The sequence below is a fragment of the Tyto alba genome, unplaced genomic scaffold (assembly GCF_018691265.1).
Source record: "Tyto alba isolate M040663 unplaced genomic scaffold, T.alba_DEE_v4.0 Super-Scaffold_38, whole genome shotgun sequence".
NCBI classification, from domain to species: Eukaryota; Metazoa; Chordata; class Aves; order Strigiformes; family Tytonidae; genus Tyto; species Tyto alba.
This window is the reverse complement of record NW_024881313.1, coordinates 14311358-14336920: the sequence shown is the minus strand read 5'-3', so window position 1 is coordinate 14336920 and position 25563 is coordinate 14311358. Positions and strand designations below refer to the sequence as shown.

Here is a 25563-nt window from a genome sequence, read left to right as displayed (position 1 = left end):
GCTTGTGGATCAGCCCTTTTAAATAGATGCTAGCTCTGTCAAAAAACCAGGTACAGTTAACTTCCAACTTGAAAGAAATGAAACATTTAAAACTGTAAAGATGTCAATATATGGCTAAAACGCAAAAGCATTTCAACCCAGATGCTAAACAAAGAGTACAGCATTTTTCAAGAAAAGTGCAAAGTCTTAAATACTAGAACTTCTTTACCCAGTGCATTTCTCTAAATATCCACAGCCTGGATGTGGCATTCAGTGTAAAAGCTCATTGACACAAAGCCCATTATTAATTTGTTTTATAAAGGTGCCAAGCTAAGTGCACCTGTAGAGAAGTAAGATTTGGATGATTTGCTTAGTAGAAAATGTGAAGTTCACAGCTGGGAAGCCCTATATTCCATTCAGTATAAGCTAAAATATTTATACCATTATCTCAGTATACAGAAAAACAATGACTGCACAGATAAGCCATGCTGTTTCTTTACAACAATAAAATGAGATACAGACTTATAATGGCATCCTTGAGATACTACACTTAACAGCAGTATAGTGAAAAACGATCCTTTCCCTTTTCTTCTGTTCCTTTCACACTGTAATTCCACAGGATACAAAACCCCTATTTAAGTCTCCTAACCTTGATAAGGACTTGATCCCACTCTCATTCAAGTCAATGGAAAAAGATCTCACAATTAACCTCAAAGACGCATGACTGAGGCACTGAGTGGCAAAGTTATAGAACAGTATTGTAATAATTTATTTGTGAAAATATTAGGGGCTTTTTCCATCATGGTGGGGGAAAGCTTTTTTTCTTGTGATAGAAAATAGAAACTAGCTTTGTCTAAAGGTCAACCATTTCTGCGGAGAATGCACAACACTGAGACAGCTCTCACATCCTCCCCACTCCAGGCATTTGCTGGGGTTGTAGCCACAAGGTACTATACAGAAGTTACAAATGCATTTATGCTTTCAAAGTGGGAGAGGAAGGAATTAAAAAAAGCTATCTGAGGTTCTGCCAATGTTGGCATGTCTCCTCTTTCAAATACCTTAAATACAGCCTGGCATAGGAGTTTCTCTTATCACTAGAAGGACTTCAATGGACTTCAGATGCCAAACAAACCCCTTGACTCACTGTGTCAAACCCCAAGGGAAGCATTTGCCAGCAGGAAAAATACAAAGAAGAATGCCAAGAGTTAAAAAGTTAAGTCTGACTGATTCAGCATTCAGATCAAAAGACTACAGTTCTTCCTAGATTATTAACGAGCGCTCCAAGCAACTGGGGGCTCTGACGCAGACAAGAACCTGCACATCACAGGCATTCCAGGAACCCTGGTTTGTCTGCGCTGGAACAAAACCTCTGCAAAATATGTGCACCCTCCTGATTTAAAAGCATGCCATCTCTCGTTGCCTCTGTCCACACACATGCACAAGACTGTTAGGCACAAAATACTTTCTTCATCAAGGTTATGATCAGCAGAACTTTTTCCTGAAATTCTTTCAAATCTTTTAGCATCCGTAGTAATTTTTTAAAAGCTGTTCTAACAAGTAACATTGCACACAAAAAGCACATCTTTCACAACTCCAACAGACAACTAAAATAATGAAAATCCAAAATAGACACAAGAGGAGACAGCAAGTCTTCTCACCAGCTGCAACTTCAAATAAAGATTTTTGGAGATGGCAGAAGGAATACAATGATGCTTCAAGCAATGGTAACAGGATCTTGTAAGTTTAAATGGAAAGGGAAGGGCTTTTTTAACTGAGCATAAAACATGTGTGGGGAATGCTAGCAAAAGATGAAGCACATGTGAACCATGCATTCTGGAAAGATGAAGAGTCAGTCATCCAACTTTCCTTTTACTTAAAACTGTTTATCAACCAATTAATAAAACTTGATACATATGGATAACCATGTCCAAATGTAGCAATTAGAAATAGCAATTTTATCCAGTGTATGTACTTAGGGAAAAAAAAAACAAAACAAAACATGCTTTTTGAAGTGCAAGCTCAATGTCTGAAGTTATTCAAAACTGCTAATTTCTGAATCCTTCTTCCAGACAGAATGGCCCTTATCATTAGGCATGTGGCAGATAGTCCTGCAGATATCAAAAGCTATGGTGTCTAGACATAAACACTCCCCATAATCAAGTTTTAAACTGGCCTGAGCATTTCTCATGTTGCCAGTACAAACACCACACCTCTGATGCACAGCTGAATTTTTGGGGGGTGGAGGGGGCACAGGTAATAATGGATTTATTACTGCAAAATCTCACAGAAGAAATTTTAAGCCTTAAAAGGAAGCCAGCTTGAAATATAGCCAATTCAAACAAAAAATAATTCAGGGTAATTTCAGACTCAACATTCACCAAGTGTTCTGCCAAATTTCTTACAGTTTTACAGTAATTTTCTATAGTCACCTTTCATTGCTGTTCTGTAGACCTGCACAAGCATATTGGGGAGGAGAAAAAGAGATGTGACTAGTTCTCCAGAGAAAACCATAAAGATGACCATGACGTTGACTTCATACTGTACACATATAAGTGATTAAAAAAACTCAGCCAGAAAGTTGCTTGACACCAGTGTAATTCCACTACCAATCACTGTGTTTTCTATGGTAACAGAAGGTGAAATAAAGTTTGGCGTAAGTAGGGATCTTTAAATTCAGAGTGTACATTTAAGAACAGTCTTACCAAAAGTAACTTCTCCTTTGCCAGTCTTGTCAAACAGCTGAAAGGCTACTATGAACAATGCATCTGGAGCACACAGGACTGATTCAAATGCCACAAACTCTTGAAAGGATATCAACCTAAGGGACGAAGGAAAAAGCAAGAGCTATGAAACCACTTGCTTGCAGAAAACTGAAATGCAATATAATGTAGATTATACAAAAGAAATAAGATCACAACCAAAACATGTACAAAATGTTATCAATAGGGATTAAAATTTATCCTAAAAAGCACTATCACCAATGCTGTCAGGATGCCTTTATATTGCTAGATGGAAGTGACTTTGTTGAACAAGGAACTGTTCCTCTCAGCAAGTCACAACAGAACATAAAATAAGCAGAGCACTCAGCGTGGCTACTCACCTCAGCTTTCATGTCTAACTGAACTGCCCTCTGGGGGAGCCCACCTCCCTTCGCTGACAAGAGAGCCAATAAAGATATGAATAACTTCCCTCAAGAATCAGTACTTAAGGCTTTTGGAAAGCAAATCCATTCAAGACCTATGTGCTGCCAGTTACTTCAGAAGGAAGCGATCAGAATGTGTTATCTGTTTGCTAGCAACTTATTAGTCATCTATCACAGCCCTCCAGTCCTGCGTGTTGAGTCACAAATTTCAAGCACTAGTCTGCCTGTTCTTCCTCAGCCCAAGAGCAGTTTATTCAAATTCATCATTACAGCCAGGTTTCCAATATGCAAGTACAGTAGCAGAGCACAGTTAAAAGCAAAGGTGCCCTTCCTTAAGTCAGTTAATAAGCAGAAATGCATAATTACACAACTTGGCATTGTTTCCAGCAGATTTGATACAGCGAAGACCTTAAGCAGTTCTCATTTCTCTGGTTCACACCCAAAAGTTCAAATGGAGATCAAACTTCTATTTTTAAAGAGGTAAAGGCCAACCATTCTTCTGTTTTGCTACTTTAATGTCTACAATGTACAGTTTAAAATCATCTTCCAATGCGTGGCTGTAGGGCCTGTTGGCAATCTGGGAGGTTTAAGATTGCCCTCTCTTGAGGATGCTTTATGCCAGTGTAGCAAGTGGGTTCACATGGCAGTAGCTGAGGAACAAAGATTTATTTCTGAGAAGCACAAAATTCAGTGTAACAAATGTCAAGAAACACAGAGAAAAACAAATTATTATTTTTTTTAATTAGAAACTAAATGTACCCTTAGGACTTAGACTCAAAATGACATTGCAGACAGTTCAATGAAAACTTCCACTCAGTATGCAGTAACAGTGAAGAACAAAGTGTTTGAATAGGTTGGAAAAGACATTCATTCCAGCAAGATGACCCATGACTATACAGCAATTTCCAGTCACCCTGTCTTAAGGGAATTAATTTCAAGTCACACAGAAGTGTGCTTGCTGCACGTCAGCAGCCAAACACCCACAGGGTAACAGAAGTGGATTTCCGTGAAGAACATGAAAACACAAGAAGATGAACAATCAAGGACATTTTTAAAAAGCATGGCACAGAGAAAGCCAAAACGCCATTCTACTTTACCTCCCTCAATATATATGCACTAATTAAAAGTAAAAGAGTGCATATGTAGAGTCAGAAAAAGTCTAACAAATAATTAGCTCCGGGAACTTGCCACCATAGGTTATTATGTAGTGTGAGAAATAAATAAAAAGAAACCTCCTCAGGTATTCTTAATATTAAACTCACACTTGATGATGACAGTAAACATGTAAGCATGCCTTAAGCTTTATTGGCAAAGAAGCCAATGACTTGTTACATATACATTAGCACATGGGCAGGCCATCAAGTCATTCAAGCTCCTTGGGAGCTCTCAGTACTCCCCACTATTAGACACAGAATACACAGATACTCAGTCTTTAAAGGGAGGAAAACTTCCATCTCTCCTAAGCCAAAAGAAATTTTTAAAAATGCAACATTTCCTTCAATTTTAAACTAATATATCACAACCTACTTAGCTTTGCATTTATGCATATTTGTTGTTATTATGTGACTTACAAGTTATAAAAGCTCATTGTTATTCATTATTATTGGTTACATACCTGACAACTTCCACAACAGCAGATACAAAGCACTGAGTTCTTCTGTCCCAAAGATTATAAAGCCCACAAACAGAAAGAACAAAATAGACAACAGGAGACAAGACTCTAGAACAGTACTGTTCAGAATTAAAAATGTAAAATATCTGCCAATGCCATTTTGATAAAGCTGCTTTTTGTGTGAAACAACAACCAGCATATGTCCTTACCAACAGATCACAACACAGTATGAGAGCACAGAAAAGAAATACAGCACCTATCCCAGCAGAATCTCAGCACCATGCTAGGAACGGATTCTCTGTTATTAGGCCTGGATTTGATTAAACTCCACGTATTAATACCGCTACATGATTTTATACTGGTAGGAGCATTCTTTGTCAGTACTTGCAAGCAAAAACCCTCCCTAGTAAGTCAGAAATAGATGCTTAAAATAACCCCCTATCCATTTTTAAAAACAATTATTCATAGTACTACAAAGATTAAAAGTGTACAAATTGTGTGATTCTAGCCAGATTGTTAAAGAAGAGACATTAATATCTGCTGTGCCAGCTGAATTCAAATTAACCCAATTTTTACATGTTAATTAAACCAGCTATTTTCTTCTTATTGTATTTTTGCTCCCTAAGTAGACTAGCCTGCTAGTGATTCCCAACAGATCTATTCTAACAACAATGACGTATTCATTTACTTCTATTATGACCATACAATACAGTAACTGAGCAGTAATTTTTCACAGTCAATTACACGTGTGATTCTTAATGCTTAAAGATGCTGAAATAATGTGTACTACATAGCCATATGCTCACTTCTCTATACCGCACAAGGGTAGTTGCCTGGGCAACACATTTTCTCTCCGGTTTAGCATCACCCTTTTGGATTTAGCATAACCCTTCACTGAATATCATTAGGTGTCATTAAACAGCACATATTAACATGGACTTCAATATACTGCTTAAGAATTATTTTACCTACCTAAACAAGTGCTCATTTATGTTACAAAAGCAGATAAAAGCCTAGTGATTTTAACAGTGCAAAGAGAGGAAGCTGAAATGTTTACAAAATCTTACTTCAGTCTTCAAGATATCCTACCCAACTGGTCAAAGTTTTCCTTCACCTTCACATCTACATTATCAGTGCCAATATTGCATGATTCATTCAGGAAGGCTGAAATCTTGATATTTTAAAAACATACACCCACGAGAACTACAGTCCAAACACAACAACTGGGTATGGTGCAGCAAAACTGCTATTTACTACTCTCTCCTTCAATGCCTCTTCTGGTGTTCACACCCATGTTATCTGGGCACCACACAGACATGATGCATTCTCACCAGAGAAAGTCTGCATGTAGCCATGCAAAGAAAAAAGCCATTACCCACTGTAATAATACATACAAATGCAATGATGAAGAGGTTTCTTCAGAAATCAATGCATATGTTTTTACTGTATCAGCAATTTAAACATGATAACATAATGGGACACAAATTGAAGCTACATCTATTATTTTACGCTGCAACCTAGGTAAACTAAGTATAGTGTAAATTGGTGCATTAGAGGATAAATTTATATCCAATAATAATGGAAAATGCTGGCATTTCCAAGTGTTATTTTTGAATAGTTTGTCCTTTTTAAAAATAAAGCATACAGTATTTCTCAGTAAAGTGTTAGTTACTACAGTCCAAACAGAGATGTGCAGTAAATACTTATTTTGTTAGACAGATGCTTAAAAGTACAACAAAAGACTGAAAAACAGTATGTTTCAGTAGGCAGGATGAAAAATGCCTGGCCTGTTGCTGATAGGCCTTGAGAAAGCACTGTATTTTGGGGAGCTTCTGATCCAGCTGACACAATTTTTTTTTAACTAAAATTAGAAATGAGAAGCTTAAGGCCGGGAACCAGTCAAGGCTCTTAAGCCCATTTCATACAAACTACAGTCACACAATACAACACTTTTTAAAAAATCTGTGTTCTTATTGATCAACTATTTTGAAAGGCTTCTCTGGCCATCTGCAAGAAAAGCATTTTCTTTCTTTAAAAGAAACCTTAAAAAGATGCCTCTGTAAGAGGACAGAAAGCAAGCCTACCTCCAAATAACCCTATGCTGACTTAAGATGGAGGCAAAACTTGCTTCCATGGCAACGGATAATCACTGAACAACAGTCTGCCTTAAGAGGTCTCATACCTTTCTCACACCAACAGCAGCTCCTGTAGATACCCTCAAATCCTTAATCTCTGACAATGCAGGAATTGTGTTACAGCAACACAAGAGATTTTATCCACAGCCACCACAATGAGACTGTACGTAAAGATCTACTGTTCTTTACACTTTACACTCAGGACTTCTTCAGCTCTGAGGTAAGCCACTCTTTGCCCATTTATTTGCTCTGGTCATGAGTCTGAAGCTCTTGTGCTGTCTGCCTTTCACCCGTATGACTAACTCATTTTAGTATTTCTCACTGATTACACTTGGTACCTATACCTAACTTCTCATCAAAATCAGAAGCAATTAAAAAGCATTTTAAAAAGTACTAGGAGCAACCCTGGTGGATCCTGGGCTCAGACTCTTTTGGTGAAGGGTGGGTCATGCTCACCAGTCATGAAGAACAGATGCTGCTTCAAAGCAAAACAGGGATCCAAGACAGCAGATAAATGCTTCTAGAAATAGCCCAACAGTATTTTCAGAAATACACTAAGCCACTAACACTGTAACAGAATTAACCTGTCACTGCTCTTGCAAGCTACCTTCTATTTTATATTAGAAATAAAGCTAAATTATTGAAAAGACTCTCATGATCTTAAACGTGTATAAGTCTCTAAACACTGAGCAGCCTATTAAAAATGAACACTAACAAAAGCAGTTTTGTACTTCACTTTAAAACTAGGAGATCTGCACTGCCAAGTTGGAAGGAGTTCTATAGGAGAAGACCAGTAGGTCCTATTGCCATCCCTAGATTTCATTCCAGGAACCAAAAAAGCGACTGATCCTTACCTCAGACAATCACTCTGTGAATTATTTTATACACCACTAGAACAAGGTACAAATGCCTGGCTACATGGCAAAAAAATGCTACAGTGCCAGGTTAGAGAGAGAGGGATGCCAATCACTTCCTGAACTTCCTCCATTCTTTCACATATTAGTATGGCAGCAAAACAAGGAGACAGCCTGAATACCAGAAGAGACTTTCTAAAGACACATTAGGAACATGCAGTCCCCTGTCACTGCAGAGTCTGGACTACAAAGCCAGTCCTTACCCATGGCAGAAAGCACCAATTAGAAGCCTCAATTCTACACCGCAAAACTCCTACAAGATCACGCCAAGTTATGAAATCCCACCTTGTCAACAAGTTCACATAGGCTACAGTTTTACATTTCACTCTTCCTGACACCAGCTTATGCTTGTGAGGGAGATCCAAATCATAAGGTATGGATTATACTCTCAATCTTCTTATTACAAAATGGATTTAAAGCCATGCAATTTGGAAAATGCCATTTTTGCAGGCATCAAACCAAGGGAAGAAATCTGAGAAATGTTTAACTTTTTCAGTCAAATGCCATCTGAAGCCATCACTTCCTTGCTGCCATCATGCCAATGTTACCAATATAACCTTTTACTGAATTCTTTTACCAGGGGTAACAATCATTGCATTAACTCATCTGCAAGGTTTAATGTGCCCAGCTGGCAGATACATGAGGCTGGCTGAGCAGAAAAGAGAGCACAGAAAATATTACAAAAGTTCTCAGTTATGCATGCATCTGTCCCCTAGGAAGCCTGCATTCTCTAGTCATGCTTTATTTATCTCACATTTTACTCTCTGCAACCACTGATATGAGTCATGCCTGAAGTTTTCTGGTTTCTAAAAATGCCACAACTACAGACTTTTAGTCCACAGCTAATTATTCTAAAGTTTCTCTAAAGATACTTTAAAGGCAGGGTTCAAAAAATGCATTCATATGGGTGAAGAGACAGCTTGCCTGGGCAAGTATCAAAAGCAAAAACTAGGATTCCATTAAAGAAGGGGGGAGGAAGATGGAGGGGTAGCTAATCTTGCCTATTGGCAAAGTCAGCCTTTCAAATGCAAACCATGTGCAACCAACTTCACTGCTGTCTTCCCATGATTGCAAAGTGGCTCCCTAAATACCTTAGGTGCTCTTCCTCCCTCTTAAGGGAAAAAACAGTGACAAAAACCTTTAATACTGCTACAGCAAAACAAACCAGGGGCACTTTTTTCTACCATCTCTTCCTACACCATCTAAACTTATTTTGGATTGCTATTTAAATGTGTTTGTGGCAGATACATAAAGTAAACAGAGACAGAAAGACTCATGGAAGCAAAGAAAAGCAGGAGTTAGGGGAGCCAGCCAACAAGCATGGAAGGTTCAATGAATTAAAAATACATAATAGACAGAAAATAGTTTTCTCAGTTAAATGGTACATGCAGTCCAAAACACTTTTTTGACTCTTTCCTCTTAAAAGATACTGTATTGCTTTATGTATCTGCAGGAAAAAAAAAAAAAAGGCAAAAAAGGAAATAAAACAAAACAAAATCCCACCACCTTCAGGAATCAGACTGCTTTGGATGAATGGTTTTGTATTTTTTAAATGAACAACAGGAAAAAAAAAAAAAAACAAAACAACACAAAAACCCACTTACCCATCCTTTGTTTGATCCACCACACCTGCAAGGAGCTGTACCGTGCTTGAATTAGGCAAACCATCTCCAATTATCTTCAGGTACCGTGTGACAAAGTCATTAGGAGACATGAAGAATTCGCCATTCTTCTCCACACTTGCATACTGTTAAATGAATACAATATTTAGTGCCTCAAATACATCCTTTTCCAGACATTTATTACCACCACCCATAGTTTCCAATCAGGAGCAGGCTTATGTTACAGCAGATGACAGTTCTGCTCTGAAGAACCTACAGCCTACACCCAAACAGGAAAGAGTAAGTGGGGAGTACTCAAGCAGCTGAAGGTTTGGCTTCACAGCCAGAAGAATGGCAGATATATGATTTTTTTGTTTATCACGACAACAGTTTCTCCATGGTAGTCTAGAAATGCTCCAGTACTGAATTTTTTTTGAAGTCGAACAAGAAGCACACACACATTTGCGAACATGCATGTGGCATCTCAGGCCCACTGAAACTCTGACAGCAATGGGATACTCTAGCATATCTTATTTATCTGAAACGACTCCTTTGTGTAGCCATTCTACTTCGGGATGAGAAGGCACCCGTGAAATAACACTGCAGTGCTAGTGGAGTAAATGATCCCACAAGAGTGTCCACCTGGGGGTGCTGTTTTGGAGGAACTCCACTGCAACACCTTCAGCCACGGCTGGTCCCTAAGTAAAGGAGAACCTACAGATACTGGTCCTTGGTTGAACTGCTGAAAGGAGGCCAGAGAATAGCATTTTCAGAAAAACATAACAGAAAACAAGAACTTCGACAGTTCAGCACATTGCAGAAACAAGAAAATTAGTCTGACACCTTACCAAACACCGCTGGCGTACGTTATTCCTGCTTTATACCATAGTTACTGGCATACTACTCCAGAAAACAGCTATCAAAGGGATCCAAGCATATTTGCTCACAAGGGAAGCCTCCAATAACATGTTACATATCAAGGAAAAGAATATTAAAATATCTTGAAGATATTACATAAACAAGTAGAACTGCCTTTGTTACTACCCTTACCCTGATTCCTAAGTCACTCCTCGAAGTTTAGAGCCCTCACTTTCTGTAGAAGGATAAATTTAAAATCAGCCCTAAAAATATTTTTTGAGCAAAGAAAAATGATAAGGACAATAATTAAGAGGAAAAGAAATTCCAAGCAACATTTGCAGAACCATGTGTTAGCTTTAAGGGAAACAGGTTTGTCGTGAGATAACAAATGTGCACTAAGAACAGGAAAGCAACTGTTAATTTATATATATATATATTTTTTTTAAGGCAAGGTAGGATGATAAACCATTGTTGCAGCTCCCCACAGAGCATTATCTACACTAAACTAATAAATAAATGTCTACTGTACATATATTATATAAATAAGATGTCTATTGCTATTTTGTAGCCTACTTCAAAGACATGTTTTGTTTTACATTGCCATGGCTCTGCTAAGGGAAGGAAACTCCCAGTTTTCATTTCATAGAGCCACACTGGTGCCTGCAGAGTACCGTTATACCTTCTGTAGGCATTTAACTCTCAGAGGGATGCCAAAGTGTAATAGTAAGTAGATTATTTTCTTCTAGTGCTATATAAATACAGTCTTCAGGTACAGCAGTATCTTCAAGAAAAAAGGCTTCAGAGAAGCTAGCCCAAACAAAACATAACTTGCTTTGGCATCTATATATTGGTTAGCATTTAAGGATTCCTGTTTCAATAGACACTGTTTGTAACTCAAGCTTTCTAGCTGATACACTGAAAGGAATTTTGAATTGTATACTTTTATAAGAACTAGCAGATCAATTGATTTCAATGTAATCATTTGCAGGGAGACAGAATCTCTCAGAATCCCCGTCTCAGAAACTTTTAACACAGCTGCTATTGAGAAACAAATCAAATAAGTCAGACAACCTATGCTTCTATATTTCATTTTTTTCATCCAGGCTAACCCCCTGCTAGGGCACTCAATAACAGAAAACAGCACAAGGTTTCAGTGTCCCCCTGTTTCTTGTCATTGTGATTTACTCAAGTGTATTTGAAATCCAATCACGTACTCTATACTACATATAGAAAATGACCTTGGAAAATGTCAGCTTGATCACTTTGACTAAAATCTAATCTCTTAGGGGTTATGGTAGAAGACTTAGAAAAAGTAGAGTTACTCTTGGAAATTATCATAACAAAAAGAGAAAAACATCAATTCTATTGGCTTTGGAGGAGAGATATTAAAAAAATGGTTCTTTACAATTGTATTTTTCCCCACTTTGGCAATTATACCCACAGAGAATTTGATATTATACAATAGTACTTAATGGCTTTTTGGTAACTTATTTACATACATTTTTGATAGTCAAGTATTAACCAGTTCAACACCATTTTAAGTAAGATTTGCAAACATTTTATTGGGAGTTTTATGTATTAAATATGCTAAAAGTTGACTGTAATCAACTGTATTTAAACTGATAGCTTCATATTTATTTCTACACAATCGATACTATTCCTACCTAGCAATCATATTTTTTAATTCTTAATTGAAGTAGAAAGAATGGCTGTCAACTTATTTTATCAGTGAAGATCCCACAATCTGCAGAAGTGACCGTATTGGCCTCACCGCTTACAATCATCTGAAGGAGCTTAATTAACACTCTGGCCATCACTTATTTGTAGAGCACAAAACAACATACCACATTCACTCATCCTTTTTCTTTCTCAGTAGTAAGTGGCACAACAATTTCTGTATTACACTGAACAAAATATTTAGCTTATATTTCATTACTTCTTTTTGGTGGAAGGGGAAGCAGAAAGGGAAGGAAAAGGAACTAGAGGTGGTATTTAGTGTGCACAACCATGACCCATTCAATCCACCAAAACTAAAAGCTGAGGGAACTACAGTCCTCAGAAATGCAAGACAGGTGAATACCCACAGGTGGGTAGGAAACTATTTTCACACTGTTCTCAGCAAACCAACCAATCCCCCACCACGACTGAGTGCCACCTCATATTGCAGAAGGGACCAGGCTTCTCTCTGCTGTATTTATTCCCTTCCTCAATGCTATCATCTTCTTGGGTCAGTGGTCTACTCCCTGTCTACCTTTGCTGCTGCCTTGCTTCTGCTCTTCAAGTATTTACGTCTGAAAAATCACATTATTGCATTCTGTTTCAAGAGTCTTTTTGCTCTTCTGATAGATATAAGTTCCAGGACTTAATAAGTTAAATCCTGGCTTTCTCTACTGAAAATCTGATTTCAGAGCTATAAATACTGACAGTATATGATAAAACTATAAATACTGGCAATATACATAGTGACACCTACACATACAGTTAATAATAGCTCACAAGGGACAATGGAAAACATGCCAAGAAGTGCATGGAGAGTGAGGCATGACGCTGGAGAGCAGGAAGGTGGAGGGAGGAACTTGGAAAAGTATGAGCTCTCTTAGGCACTCAACACCTTCATAAAAATAATTCAGATACAACAGCTTCCCATAGCACTGTGGCACCTACCTCATATATATTCTCCACACCCACCAATTTCTGTACTCTTTTTTCATACCAGACTATCAAACTATACAGACACTTTACCAATAAATCTTAGGAAGGTTAGGAGTAGTGATTAAAATTTAGGAAATGGGTCAAAGAAAGCCAATTTCCAGCAAAACACTAAAGCACACTTCTCTCAAGTATGCAAGCAAGTACAGGAGTCATTTCTTTACTTGCATACTTCAATAGCAGGCCAACACAGAAGGAATTTTAGTTAAATAATAGACATGGCCACCACTCCACCAGGTGATCTTCCCAAAACTTCTGCAAATAAGAGAAGCAGAGATAATCCTGAAAGAAGGAAGCAAGCAAAGATAGGAGAAGAAAATGTACCAAATGGTCTAACAGCAAGATGTCTACACGAACATTTTACCAGGTGTAGGAACAATATTGAAACTCCCACCACATTCTCCGAACAATGCATTTTTTTTCTAAGATAGTAATACTTCTTCTGAGTCAATACAATAATCACTCAGGAATGTATCTGACTTCTTGTTGAGCACTGTTCAATTCTCATAATGGTATTTAAGTGTAACATGGTAATAATACAGTGAATGATTAATGGTTGGAAAAACTATCAAGAGTTGTATGCTGCAATAAAGGAGCAAAAGATATGAAAAATTTAAGCAGAAAGAATAAAATATTTACTTTATACATACCTTCAGAAATATTGTTTTCAACTCAGCTGGATCAGCTCTCTTGGTTAGAGCCACCTACAAGTAAATACAATTACATTAATATGCATAATTTATACAAAAGATGTCAAAGTGTCATTTAAAAGGAAGAATTCAAACAACAGAACAAGTGATGAAAATAAATGTTCACCTTAGATAAATTAGGTACTGCTTTAGCTGGCCGTGCTTATTTCACTCATTTCATATTTACACTATTATTCAACATTTTTGTTATAACTGCTTCCCTTATGCAACCCTGCAATTCTTAAACAAGCACACATTAACAAGTCATAAAGACATTCAAGTATCAATCTTTTCAGCATACCTCTCTGCTGCGATTCGGCATCTTTAGCATATAGATTTTTATACTTCCAGCATCTTTCACCGAAGGACTTCAGAGTAGCATACACAACCCCCTACTGATAGATGGCAAGAATAAAATACTCAGACTTATACACTTGTCCAAGAAAGCAACTCCCTAAAAGACTGAATTCCAATGTAGTTATTTGGTTTATTGGTACTTCAACCTGCTACTTCCAACATTTTAAACTATTTAAACTTACAGCATAGACCTTTTGATGAGGTAAATTCAGAAAGCACAGTATCTAGATTTTTCTGCAGAACAGACAACTAGCCAGTTCCAACTAAAATCTGTAACATTTATCACCACAAACACTGATTAATTAATTTTTTTTTTTCCCCAAAACTGCTGAATTAAAAAATATTCTATATCCACTATGGAGTAAGCCCATCAGTATTTTCCTTGTTGACATCTGCTACTTTTGGCAGTAAGTGGATTCATCCCCTCAGTCTGTGCCTGCAACTGAGTTTCCCTTTCCTTCTTCAGGACACTTCAATAAAATCTTGCTTGCCAACATAATACACATAATTTGATAAGTGAATTGAGCACACCAATCTATTTCTAATAAAAAAAAAATTTACTTTGTAAGTAAACTCAGATTTTCAAACAAACGTGTAAAAACATCTCTGTAATGGGCAATAAAGAGCCAAAGGGCAAGATGTAGAATCTTACACGACTACCTACTTTTTTGACTCTCCAGAGCAATGGTAGACTGTAAAGGCAAATGTGACTGCAACTGCATTTCTAGTAGCACACTAGGCTACTGCAGAAAACGGTAGGAGTCTGTGTAAATCTATACAACAGCATTATATCCTCATGCATACATTTAATGAAGAATCTTTAGCAAATTTTTCCTTACCCTAAAATGGGTCATTTGAAAACTTAAAAAAAAAGACAAGAAAAACACACACACAAAAAAAAAAAAACAGAGTATTTTAAGAAAAGTGTATGAATAAGCTTTCTCATAAAATTTTAGAAGGTTGGGGTTTTTTTTTTTTTTAAAGGGAAAAACCACACCTGAAGTTATGCTAGGATTCAACTGACAGAGTCCACAGCTGGAGTCCCAATTCTGTGTTTGCACAGAAATCTGTTTGGAGGCAGTTGCAAAAAATCAAAGTGTAATTGTGCAGCTGGGAATCTAAAAATGTGTATTTTCTAAAGTACAAGCTGTCCTAAATGTAATCACTGTGTAGTAACCAGAGATTTAATTTAACCCCATTTGTAAAAATCTGGTACTCTACAGCAACTGGAAACTTTCTGGGAAGAAAAAAGCCCAACATTTCTATACTGCTGCAATTCAGAACCTTGCCACTACACAGACAAACAAAAGACACTTCAAACACCTATAGCCGTTAAAAATCAGTCAGTATCACACTTCATCTGCCTTAAAGTTTAGATTTTATACTGTCCCAGAAATCTAATCCTAAAGAAACCAGGGATGAAAACAACAAAGGAAAAGGGTACATGCTGATAGCTGAACTTACACTAATTTTCCTTTGGTTTCACTGACATTAACAATCTTGTGAGACTTGGGAGACAAAATCTGCTCACAGCTTAGCTGCCATTTTTCAGTCCCCTTTTGATTATGGGCAGATTTTGGTGTTCTTTTTCACAGCAAGTTTCTTTCAAACCATATACTGAAAGACAGGCTGAAGCTGGTCAGGTCAATGAATGCATAGAGGCACTTCAGACTGGCAGCCCAAGCAGTGGCTATGGACCACAGCTTCCCTCCATTTCCCACAATCTACTTCCACATTCTTCCATTTGCCAGGAAACAGGAGAGGAAAGGGATGGTTAGCACCGCCTTAATTGGTTTGACCATGTGTCATCCACCAATCTCCATTTTGAAAGGTGTATTTGATCCCAATTAAGGAAAAGAGCCTCCATTACATTATGTTACAGCTCCAGGAGAACTGATGCTAATGCAGCCATACCAGTGCTAAGAGGCGAAGTATTTAATTCAGCCTTTCATCCACCCCCAGCTGTGGGCAAAGCTGAAGCTGCACTCACAGACAGAAGAACTGATCCCGATGACAGGCATTACTAGCAGATTCCTCTTCTTGAAAAGGTCAAAATATCGCTTTCAATACCATTCTGAAAATTGTTCCCAGTTATGTTAGCAGTTGAAGGTGGGCTAAGTAAACTGATGCCAACAAGACTGCAAGCCAACATGTAGCATGCCTGATGAAAAGTGATCCACAGACACAAGCTGCTTTTCCTTCAGTCAACCCAGGTGATATTTACTGACTTTCATATAACCAGGCTTAGATGATGTGTTTTGTTACTGGAAAGACTTCTCCATTTTACTTTATCTTCTCTCCATAAAGACAAAAACCGTCCTGAGATAAAACCAGCTATGAGCTGGTAGGCATGACATCTCTCTAGTTGTGTGAGGAGGCATTTGACAAAGCAGATCCGAGGGAAATAATGCTTGCCACTGCTCTTTACAAAGAGATGTTTTGTAACAGCCACTAACACTTCAAAAAAAAACAGAAACTCTTATTAAGTAAGGTTCTGTGAAGAAAACTCTCCAACAAACAACACTTATTTTTAAAAGAGACAACAGGGAGTACAGAAACTAAAGTGCAGAAGTGTAACAAGGTCAGGATATGCTACAGAAAAGACTGGGATAATATATAGAAAATATCAGCAGGGATTTTCATTCCTAAATACTTCTAAGTTTTAGCCAACATACTATGTGTACAAATGCATTATAACATATACAAAGAACCAGTCAGCACAGGCAATACAAGAATTGAATTTAAAAATGCTGAATCCCTCCCATTAGCAATGAAGTTCAGCAAAGAGAGACAGAGGCTGCACAGGGAAAGGGAAAGCTCTGTAAGTGAGGGACAGTAACACTCAAGTTGATTTGCACACTGGAGCTGTTCATATCCTTAGACTCCCTTACATCTTGGTCTTAATTTCAGCCCATTTTCTCCAGCAGAGCTCTTTTCTCCTTGTTGACTTATGCTTAGTTTACACTGACATGCTTTTTCAGTCTCACTCTCACCCTCAACAACAAATGCAAACACTCTTCCCAGCAAAATGTAACTGTACAACAATGCAAGAAAACAGAATCCCCTGGGAATCAAAGAAAATTATATTACATTGCCAATTAACTCTATTATTTGTCATACACAGAGCAGAAGGAACAGGTTGTCTGATAGTAAATGATATCAAAAGATACAAAAGGACTAAGAAAGTAGTGAGTGTGCTCCACCCAGTAAAGAACAACAGTAACATGGGTGAGCAAGAGAGAAAAAAGGCAGTAGGAAAATCAGAATTAATGTCAATATAGCATTAACCCAATGGCAAATACAAGATGTCCAATCTTCTCACCTTTATGGTAAAGATCACTTTAGTAGACACTGTTTGGATAGAGAAGACCGGTAATGGGGATCCAGGAATACTTGGGAATTGCTATAATTTCTATTCCAGAAAGTTTATTTGGACAACAGCAAGTCCTAACCAAAGCTAAAGAGATAAACATCTCTCACATTGTTTCTTCCTCTTGGTTTAACCTGAATAGAGCTCAAGCACGAAGAAAGTTGAGGGAGGTAAAGATGTCCCCCTCTACCTCATTATCTTTAAAAACTAATGATACTGAGCAGGTAAGATATTGGAGAGCAGCCCTTCTCCAAGCAGAGAACCAGAGCTGTGGCAGGGCTGCCTTGCTGCCAGGCACTGGTGAGCTCAGCCTGTTTAATTTTAGAGAACACCATCTACGAGCACATACGAAGAGAAGATGCTTGATGAAAGGCCCAACAAATGATCACAAACTCTAGTAGCTTCATGTTGAAATTAAGATTATTTTTTAAAAGTTCTTCCATTCTTAAACATGACTAAAGAATGCACTGTATTTGGTACCACTAAAAGACCCCAAATCAAGATTGAAACCTCATGTCTTCTAGAGGTACTCTTTAGTTTCATCACAAGTTATTGAGTCCACGTGTAAGACAAACACATGTGGTCCAGTTTATGTAAGAGGTCAGATTAGATCATCATAATTTTTTCTTTCTGGCTGAAAGTATACATATATACTCAAAATGTGCAGCTCCAAAGGAGATCAAACCAGGTTTTGACCTTACATTCTTATTTAAATGAGTGACTGGAATATTGGAAAGCAGTTAAAGCACGGTTGCTGGACAAGTTTGAATTCAGACCAGAAATCTATTAATACTGTGTAAGTATCATGCTAAAACAACACTCCAGTTTGTATTTTAACACAACTAACTTGCTTACTTACATGAGAATCACCCTTCTTCCATATTTACACTACTACTACTGCAAACATACACAATCATTCTTCTAACCTAGCAACTCCCCTTGATCACTTTCCACCACCACATGCAGCACCTTAAGTTACAACAGTGTTCTGCAACAACATCTGTCCAGGGCACCGTCTCCTGTTTCAACTGCCCCAATAACCATTTTTCATTAGCCCAACATGCTTCAGCTTTCCCACCCCAGCAAAGGCACTGCCGTTCCTTCTGCACAACAGAATCCAAGTAAAAGAACTTGACTGTGATCTGCAATGGAACGTGAACTGAGCAGAATTTGGCACCATGGGGAAGTCTGCAAGCAAGATGTGGACCAGCTCACCAAGCAGGGAAACAGACAACTGCAAGGAGAGCTGGCACAGAATGCTGATCAAAAAGACCTTTTCGCCAAACCTCCCTAGTGGTAAGCTGAGTATTTATCCTAGTAAAACATAATCAGATGGCATTTGGCGTACCTACCCAAAGACTTAGGGTAAGAAGCACTGTAAGAGAAGCTGGTGACTACTAAGCAGGTACATTCAGTCTCATCAGTCTGAGCACCATCAGCCTTGACAGTTCTCATCCTCAGAGTCCAACGTTACAATTACATTTTGCAAAAGTGTGACCCTACACTAAGTAGCAGTTACTGCATTCCTTTGCCTAATAACACCTAGCTAAGCTAAGAAAAAGAAATATTAATACTAATCAACAAGGTCTTCTCAGATCCTACAGGCTGATCAGTATGTAGAGCTACAGAAAAAACTCTACTGAAACTAGACAGTTGTGCTGAGTCTATCCCACACAACGGTGAAACAGAACAAAATTTGCTACCTAGCAGAGACAGCAAATCTCAAGAAAAACTACTTGCATCTATCTTCACTCTGTCACAATTACAAATCTCTGGGCAATTCCCAGTCTGGCTTCTGCACCACAGTAAGTGGAAGCCTCACTTCCCAAGTGCATCAAAGCTAATAGACATACTTTACTGTGCAATTACCTGCTAGCTTTGATCCTACTTTCAAAGTCCCAAAGCAAATGCAGCTGGCTTGTTCATAAGACAGTTCCACACGAGGAGATTCCCAACAAACCACAGTATTTTTGCACACAAACTGACTGGGGACCAACACGCCACTATCAACTACACACACGCAGGAAAATGCTTGTCCAGTTTGTCCAATACTTCCAAGTAGGCAGAGGAACCAAGGTGGGAGCAGTATATATCTTAAGAAAAACTGCTACAAAAAATTTCCATTAATAGCTTATTAATGCTATGTAAAAATACATTTACAATGTGTACTTCTACAATTTTCCTACTTAAAGACCTGGAAAACAGAAGGACCATAAAACTAGCCCGATATTAATGTAAAAATAGCTAGACACTGTCATTGCTCAGCAAAAGCATTTAACAAAAGGAAAAAGCATCACACTGTGACCAATACTATCTACTCCAACCTTTAAGCACGTATCAGAAGATGCAGTTGGGAACAAACTGGATTATTATTTTCTAGCCAGCCTCTGGACTAGGACAAGGATGCAATTGCTGCCATTCCTACAACAAAACATGATACACTAAGCGAGAAACTGAAACTGAAAACCAACTCTGTGAAAAACAGAAATTCCTCTTTCACTTTTCCTGTTGCTATCATAAAAGCTGAGCTCTCCAATCACTTTCTCCACCTATCTATCATAAAGTGCTACAGTATTCTGACTGCATCAGTCCATTTTCTCAAAGTAAGATTCCCTATTGTCTCATAGCTCCTCTACAAGACATTTTTACTCAGATGATCTTAAGGACTGTGATCCAAAGATACACAAGCAAGCTGCTTTTCTATGGCCATTATATAATATTAACATATCCCCATGTATCTCAGCAAACTAGAGCTCCCCACTCACTTGAAGAAATACAGTAATTATACATAGGATATATTAGGCATTCTTCAATAAAATTTATTTCCAAATGAGCTACTAATGAAATGGTCAAATGACATTTCCATCAAGTCATGGGTATTTTTCAAAAATACTCCCCCTCCCGCTCACCATAGATGGATGGGATGATAAATGCTAACACTGTTACTTTGCTCTCCTTTTGTTTCCTTACACCTTTCAGAAGTGGAGGTATATCTAAGCATTACGAATGTCAACTTGCTAAAATATATTTGGTGGCTAGCTCAGCCCAGTTCATAGACTTTCCTGTTTGATTCTCCCAGGGCTTGTTCTGTTACAATAGTGCTACTGCACAACCAGTGCATGACCATAAGCTCAAGACATCAACAGTCTCACATGCATCTTCCAAAAGCTGTCATCCCAGCGCTAGCAATTTGTCTTCTAGAGCTAAATATGTAGGCTAACATCTGGCAGGAAAATAGTCATCTCACCCAAAGAAGCAAAGGATAGGAAAATTCTCCAGTGTAACAGCAAAATAAACTAGTTCCTGGAGGAAGCAGAAGATTGGATACCTGTTATTAGTCAGAAATTGTCAGGGAAAAGCAGCAGACTATTAGGGCAGCATTAATTTTATCTGGCACACAATGTTATTAGCATAAAATATGTATTTGGACCAGGATTAAGCAATGGGTAAGTGACAATTAAGACAGAAGGCCATTTAGCACCACAGATCTCACAAGGTCGCATCTTCAGGAAGCACCATCTCACAGCAATGCAGAGCAGCAGTGAGCTCTGGGAGAGCCATTGCTGAACACAACATACAAGCTACTAATGAGCCTCTCCAAGGCCCCCATGCTCATGGTGCTCAAGGTCCCCAACAGCTCCCAGCTCAATGGAGACAATCACTCCTGGTTCCACCTGGCTCCTAGCTCCAGTCCCCAATGCCCAAATGCTCACTCTGCCCCTGGTATGGCACAAAGAAGCTTTTACAGCCAAACTGATCAGGTGCTTTTACCAAGACCAGTCACAGTCAAAAGATTCAAACCAACAGGTATGATACTGCACCACCAGGGAACTTCTTGAGAGTCCTGAACGGCGCCTGACATCATGCAGCACACACAGCAACCTAAAAAGAAGTGTCCCATGCCTTTATCTGACAACTTCATAAATTACAGAACCAAGACTGCAAACAATGGCAGCAACAGACACCCTGAACAGTGTTACAAAAGGTTTCTCTGTGATTTTCTCTCCCAGATGTCAATGCAATGGAAGTTATACTGTGACAAAAGGTCCCTGTGAGTGAGCAGGATCATTTGCAGCAATAAACAAAAACCTGCTGCCCTTTGAAGAAAGCAAACCTGGAGCAGTGCCATACAGGGGTACCATAACAGAATGATCTGCTCTTAGATAACTACTGATTCTGTGATAAGGAAAAAAAATATAATATGGATTTGCAGTCAGTGCCCATAAACTTGTAGAAAGCTCTGTCTCTGTCTCAAGTTGTTGCTAGAGTAACTGTTATTTGTGTCTTCATGCTTGTGAATGAGCAAGTAAAAGAAATGTGCTGGAGAAGAGTTCCTATACATTACATGTCTTGACTAATAATTGCGTGACAGGAATTATGTAGGAAGAACTGACAGGTAAATGTATTTTGTTTCGGTGTTGTGTTTTCTTCTTTGAACACAGAAGTTCACTTTTCAGGATCCTATTTATAATCAAATCCATCTATTCAACTCTTCAAAATGCTACACCTCAGCAGTTCGGAGAACTGGGAAGGGTGTGGGAGTGGGCATGCATCCCTATGTGTGCACAGATCCAGTTCTACAACCTTAAAAAGAACAAAAGACAACTGCACAATGGAAACAACATCACACACACAAAGCAAACTTACTAAAGGCTATAAATGATGAGACTCAAAGAAAATCTTAAATCCTGAGGTCAGGAACCCTTCCTCTTAGCTAACAAAAATAACAGCAGCATTCCAACACATACTTGAGCAAATAATAACACTGTGCTACTTGAAACAATAAAAATCAGTTTGTTTTGGGGTTTTTTTTTTGTCTGTACAGCACTCAGCACAGAGGAGTATTGGGTGATGGGGAGCATGCCCATGCTCTGTGAAAGCTGCAAGAATCACTGTAACTATCCACCTTTCCCAAATAAACATGCTAGTCAACTTCTGACTACTGATAAACTGCACTTTCAAATAGCAAAATATCTCTCTCTCCCTTAAAGATTTGTGCTTGTCATCATAAAATATATATGCCAAAATATGAGTTTGCAAACACGCTCTTTTGCCTGCAGACAACAGTATCACCATTTGTCCAACTCCCACCATATGGGATTCAGTTTAAAATTACTAGATCATCTCCTTGAAGACTGGGCAATTACAAAGTAAACGCAGTTTGAGATTTTCTTTTTCAGCTCTTATATTCAGTATTAACAATAAGCAAATGCATGGTGCTTAAATATTAGCAGATTACACAGTTGCCACAGGTCACTGTGGGCAGGTGACCTTCATTCTTGCTAAGGACCTGAACAGAAAGTTGAAGCTATAAAAGAAGGCACTTAGAAATAATTTGCAGTTTCATGTGGGACTATCAAATAATTCAGTGAAAATCTCAATTGTTTATGTAGGGCAGTAACTAATCCTAAAGGTTTATCTGCCAGTGACTTGCCGTAACTCAGTCGAAATTCTTAAAGAGTTCACAACAACTCTCCATAATTTGCAAAAGTTATAAGATACCTGACAACAATAATTAAGAACTTCTCATCTCCTTAAGAAACTGAGGAAACATTTCTAGCATTTTAACACATTTTAATTAGAAACTATTCTGATTTTAGCTTGAATGATTTTGGCTTCTCATCTGTGAGTTTATTTTATTACATATATTTGCATAAAGCAATAACTGTTTCATTAAAACATTAAATTTACTTCTGCTGCATTGCCCTCAGAATATTTTTGTGAGATCATTTGGTTGCCATGGAAATGATGATGACGTCAAACTTAGCATTTTGATTTAAAGACAGGAATTACAAAAAAAAAAATAAATCCTAAAACTACTTACTTTCAGGCAGGCAACTTTAGCAGAGGGGAAAACAGAATTGATTTCTTTTGCCAAGAAATGGATTTCCATTTTCTTTGGGGGCACTGCAGTTAAACTAAAATCTAAAAATACCAGATTAACCAAACAGAGCAGAGTTTAAGACACTACTGAAATGGTAGCACTATTCTTTCAATGTCTCACTAACCAGTTCTTCCATTTCATTCCTTGGACACTTGGGTTGATGTCAGCACCCTGGCATCACCAAACGTGGTCAGAACAGTACATCTGCCATCCCACAGTATGCTACTGGCATCAGTTGACAATGTAGCTTTTTATTATCAACTGTCAAAAATGTAGTAAAATTCCAAAAACTTTTTTCTGACCAATTGATCCAGCCCTTTGAAACGCAAAAACTTAATGCTTTGCCCCATGAAAAAGCTGGGTGATCTATCAGTGGTCCCTCCTCACAGCTTTCACAACCTGTGCCAACCCAGGAAGTCTTCAAGCAGTGAACAGAAAAGCCAGGAGATCTCACACTGGTTTTCATTATCTATCCCTTTGTTTAACCAAACTGTGGGTCACACACAACACAAAGTACCCCTTGGCTTTCAAAGTGTCCTGGTTTTGGCTGGGATACAGTTAATTTTCTTCCACAGTGCTGTGTTTTGGATTCACTGTGAGAATAATGTTGATAACACACTGATGTTCTGGTTGTTGCCAAGTAGCGCTTATCCTAAATGAAGGATTTTTCAGCTTCCCGTGCTCTGCCAGCGAGGAGGGGCACGAGGAGCTGGGAGGGAGCATGGCCAGGACAGCTGACCCGAACCAGCCCAAGGGATATTCCATACCATAGGACGTCATGGTCAGTATAAACTGGGGGGAGTTGGTTTAGAGGGGAATCACTGCTCAGGCATCAGTCAGCAGGTGGTGAGCAATTGAACAGTGCAACACTTGGCTTCTCTTGGGTTTTATTTCTCTGTCTCTTTCTTATTAAACTCCTTTTCATTATCATTATTATGACTGTTATTATTAATATATTTTATTAGTTATTATTATATTTTATTGTATTTAGTTATTAAACTGTTCTTATCTCAACCCACAAGTTTTACTTTTTTTTTTTGGACTCTCCTCCCCATCTCACTGGGAGGGGGGAGGACTGAACAAGTGGCTGCGTGGTGCTTAGTTGCTGGCTGGGGTTAAACCACGACACAAAGCCACAAAAGAACTATAGATACATATTCCATACAAAACTTTCTACTATTTGGGCTGAATATTTACACACCTCCAAATTAAGTACTCTGGTTTGGGCTATTCTCATAACTGAGATACTGAATCTATAGGTTACATGTAATGGAAGACCAAAAGCAAATCACAAGAGGTCTACAGTCACTATCATTTTCTTTACTGTGAGAAGAAAAACTTTTGCAGTACGACATTCACAATGCAGAAAAGACTAAACCCACTGCTTCATACCAGTCAGTACTGAAAGAAATGATGCAGGCCAAGTAATTGATTTGGGCGTGTGAACAGAGTAAAAGCAACTGTAGCAAGTTTGTTGTTGCCATGTTTTTCTTCCTTTTGAACAGCATCAACATGGGACTAATTCATGATCTTTACAAAGTAGTTTCCAGTTAGACTGACACACAATGGCAAGCAGCGTTAGACAGGTGAAGTGACAGGAAGGAGGAAGGCTGACTTGATGTCAGTGACAAAAACTATTTTAATGGAAATTTGAAACTATTCAAAAATGTCTTCCTCTAAACACGTGAAGATTTCTCTAGTCAGATACATGCTGCACAATGGGCTGAGAGCAGGAATCAGCCAGACACGGTATTTTTACATACCGCGTTTTTTCTAATGGCTTTTCATACTCGGTGCCTCACTTAAAGGTTTCTTCTGCCAAAGATCTGTTAAATCAGTAATGTTCCATCAAACAGGAGTTGTCAAACATGATAAAGACCTACAATAATAAAATACGTGACCAAGAGGTTTTACTAGCCAAGGATCCAGGGAAGAGAGGAAATAGGTCGTATTTCCAAGGCACAGAAAGATGACAATAATAACAAACAGCCTGCTGTTTGTTCAGTAATACTAATTTTCAGACCTTTTCTCTTCTATCCTAAAATCAGTCCTGTGTATCAGGTCATGTGATGGATGGACGTGACAAGAAAGTCACATATCAAAGGATAGGTGATAATGCTTGACTGCTAACTGCAGAACACACCTCTCAATTAAGTCCTTTAAGTAGGGAGCCTCCTGCCCTCCTACTGATACAGGACAACATCCCTGTCTCTCTCCTGCACCGTAACATCACACACCAGGCCAGAGAATCAACTAAGAAGTTGTAGTGGGCACCTGGTGTAAACGAACTGCAGAACAAAAGGCAAAGCAACA

At 38.4% G+C, this 25563-nt stretch overlaps 1 protein-coding gene across 4 annotated transcripts in view; it reads right to left on the bottom strand.

Annotated features, from left to right (window-relative positions):
* Nucleotides 1-25563, bottom strand: part of SLC25A13 (solute carrier family 25 member 13) — a 102475-nt gene that overhangs the window by 65504 nt on the left and 11408 nt on the right. For 3 of the 4 annotated variants that reach the window (XM_042802062.1, XM_042802060.1, XM_042802059.1), the window contains 3 exons: nucleotides 13601-13654; nucleotides 9387-9529; nucleotides 2682-2797 (listed from right to left, as the gene is read on the bottom strand). In XM_042802062.1, coding sequence (XP_042657996.1) covers nucleotides 2682-2797; nucleotides 9387-9529; nucleotides 13601-13654 — 313 coding nt within the window. Of the gene's footprint in view, nucleotides 1-2681; nucleotides 2798-9386; nucleotides 9530-13600; nucleotides 13655-13940; nucleotides 14027-25563 lie in introns of those variants that run through there. The other variant, XM_032991628.2, reaches the window with a different exon arrangement.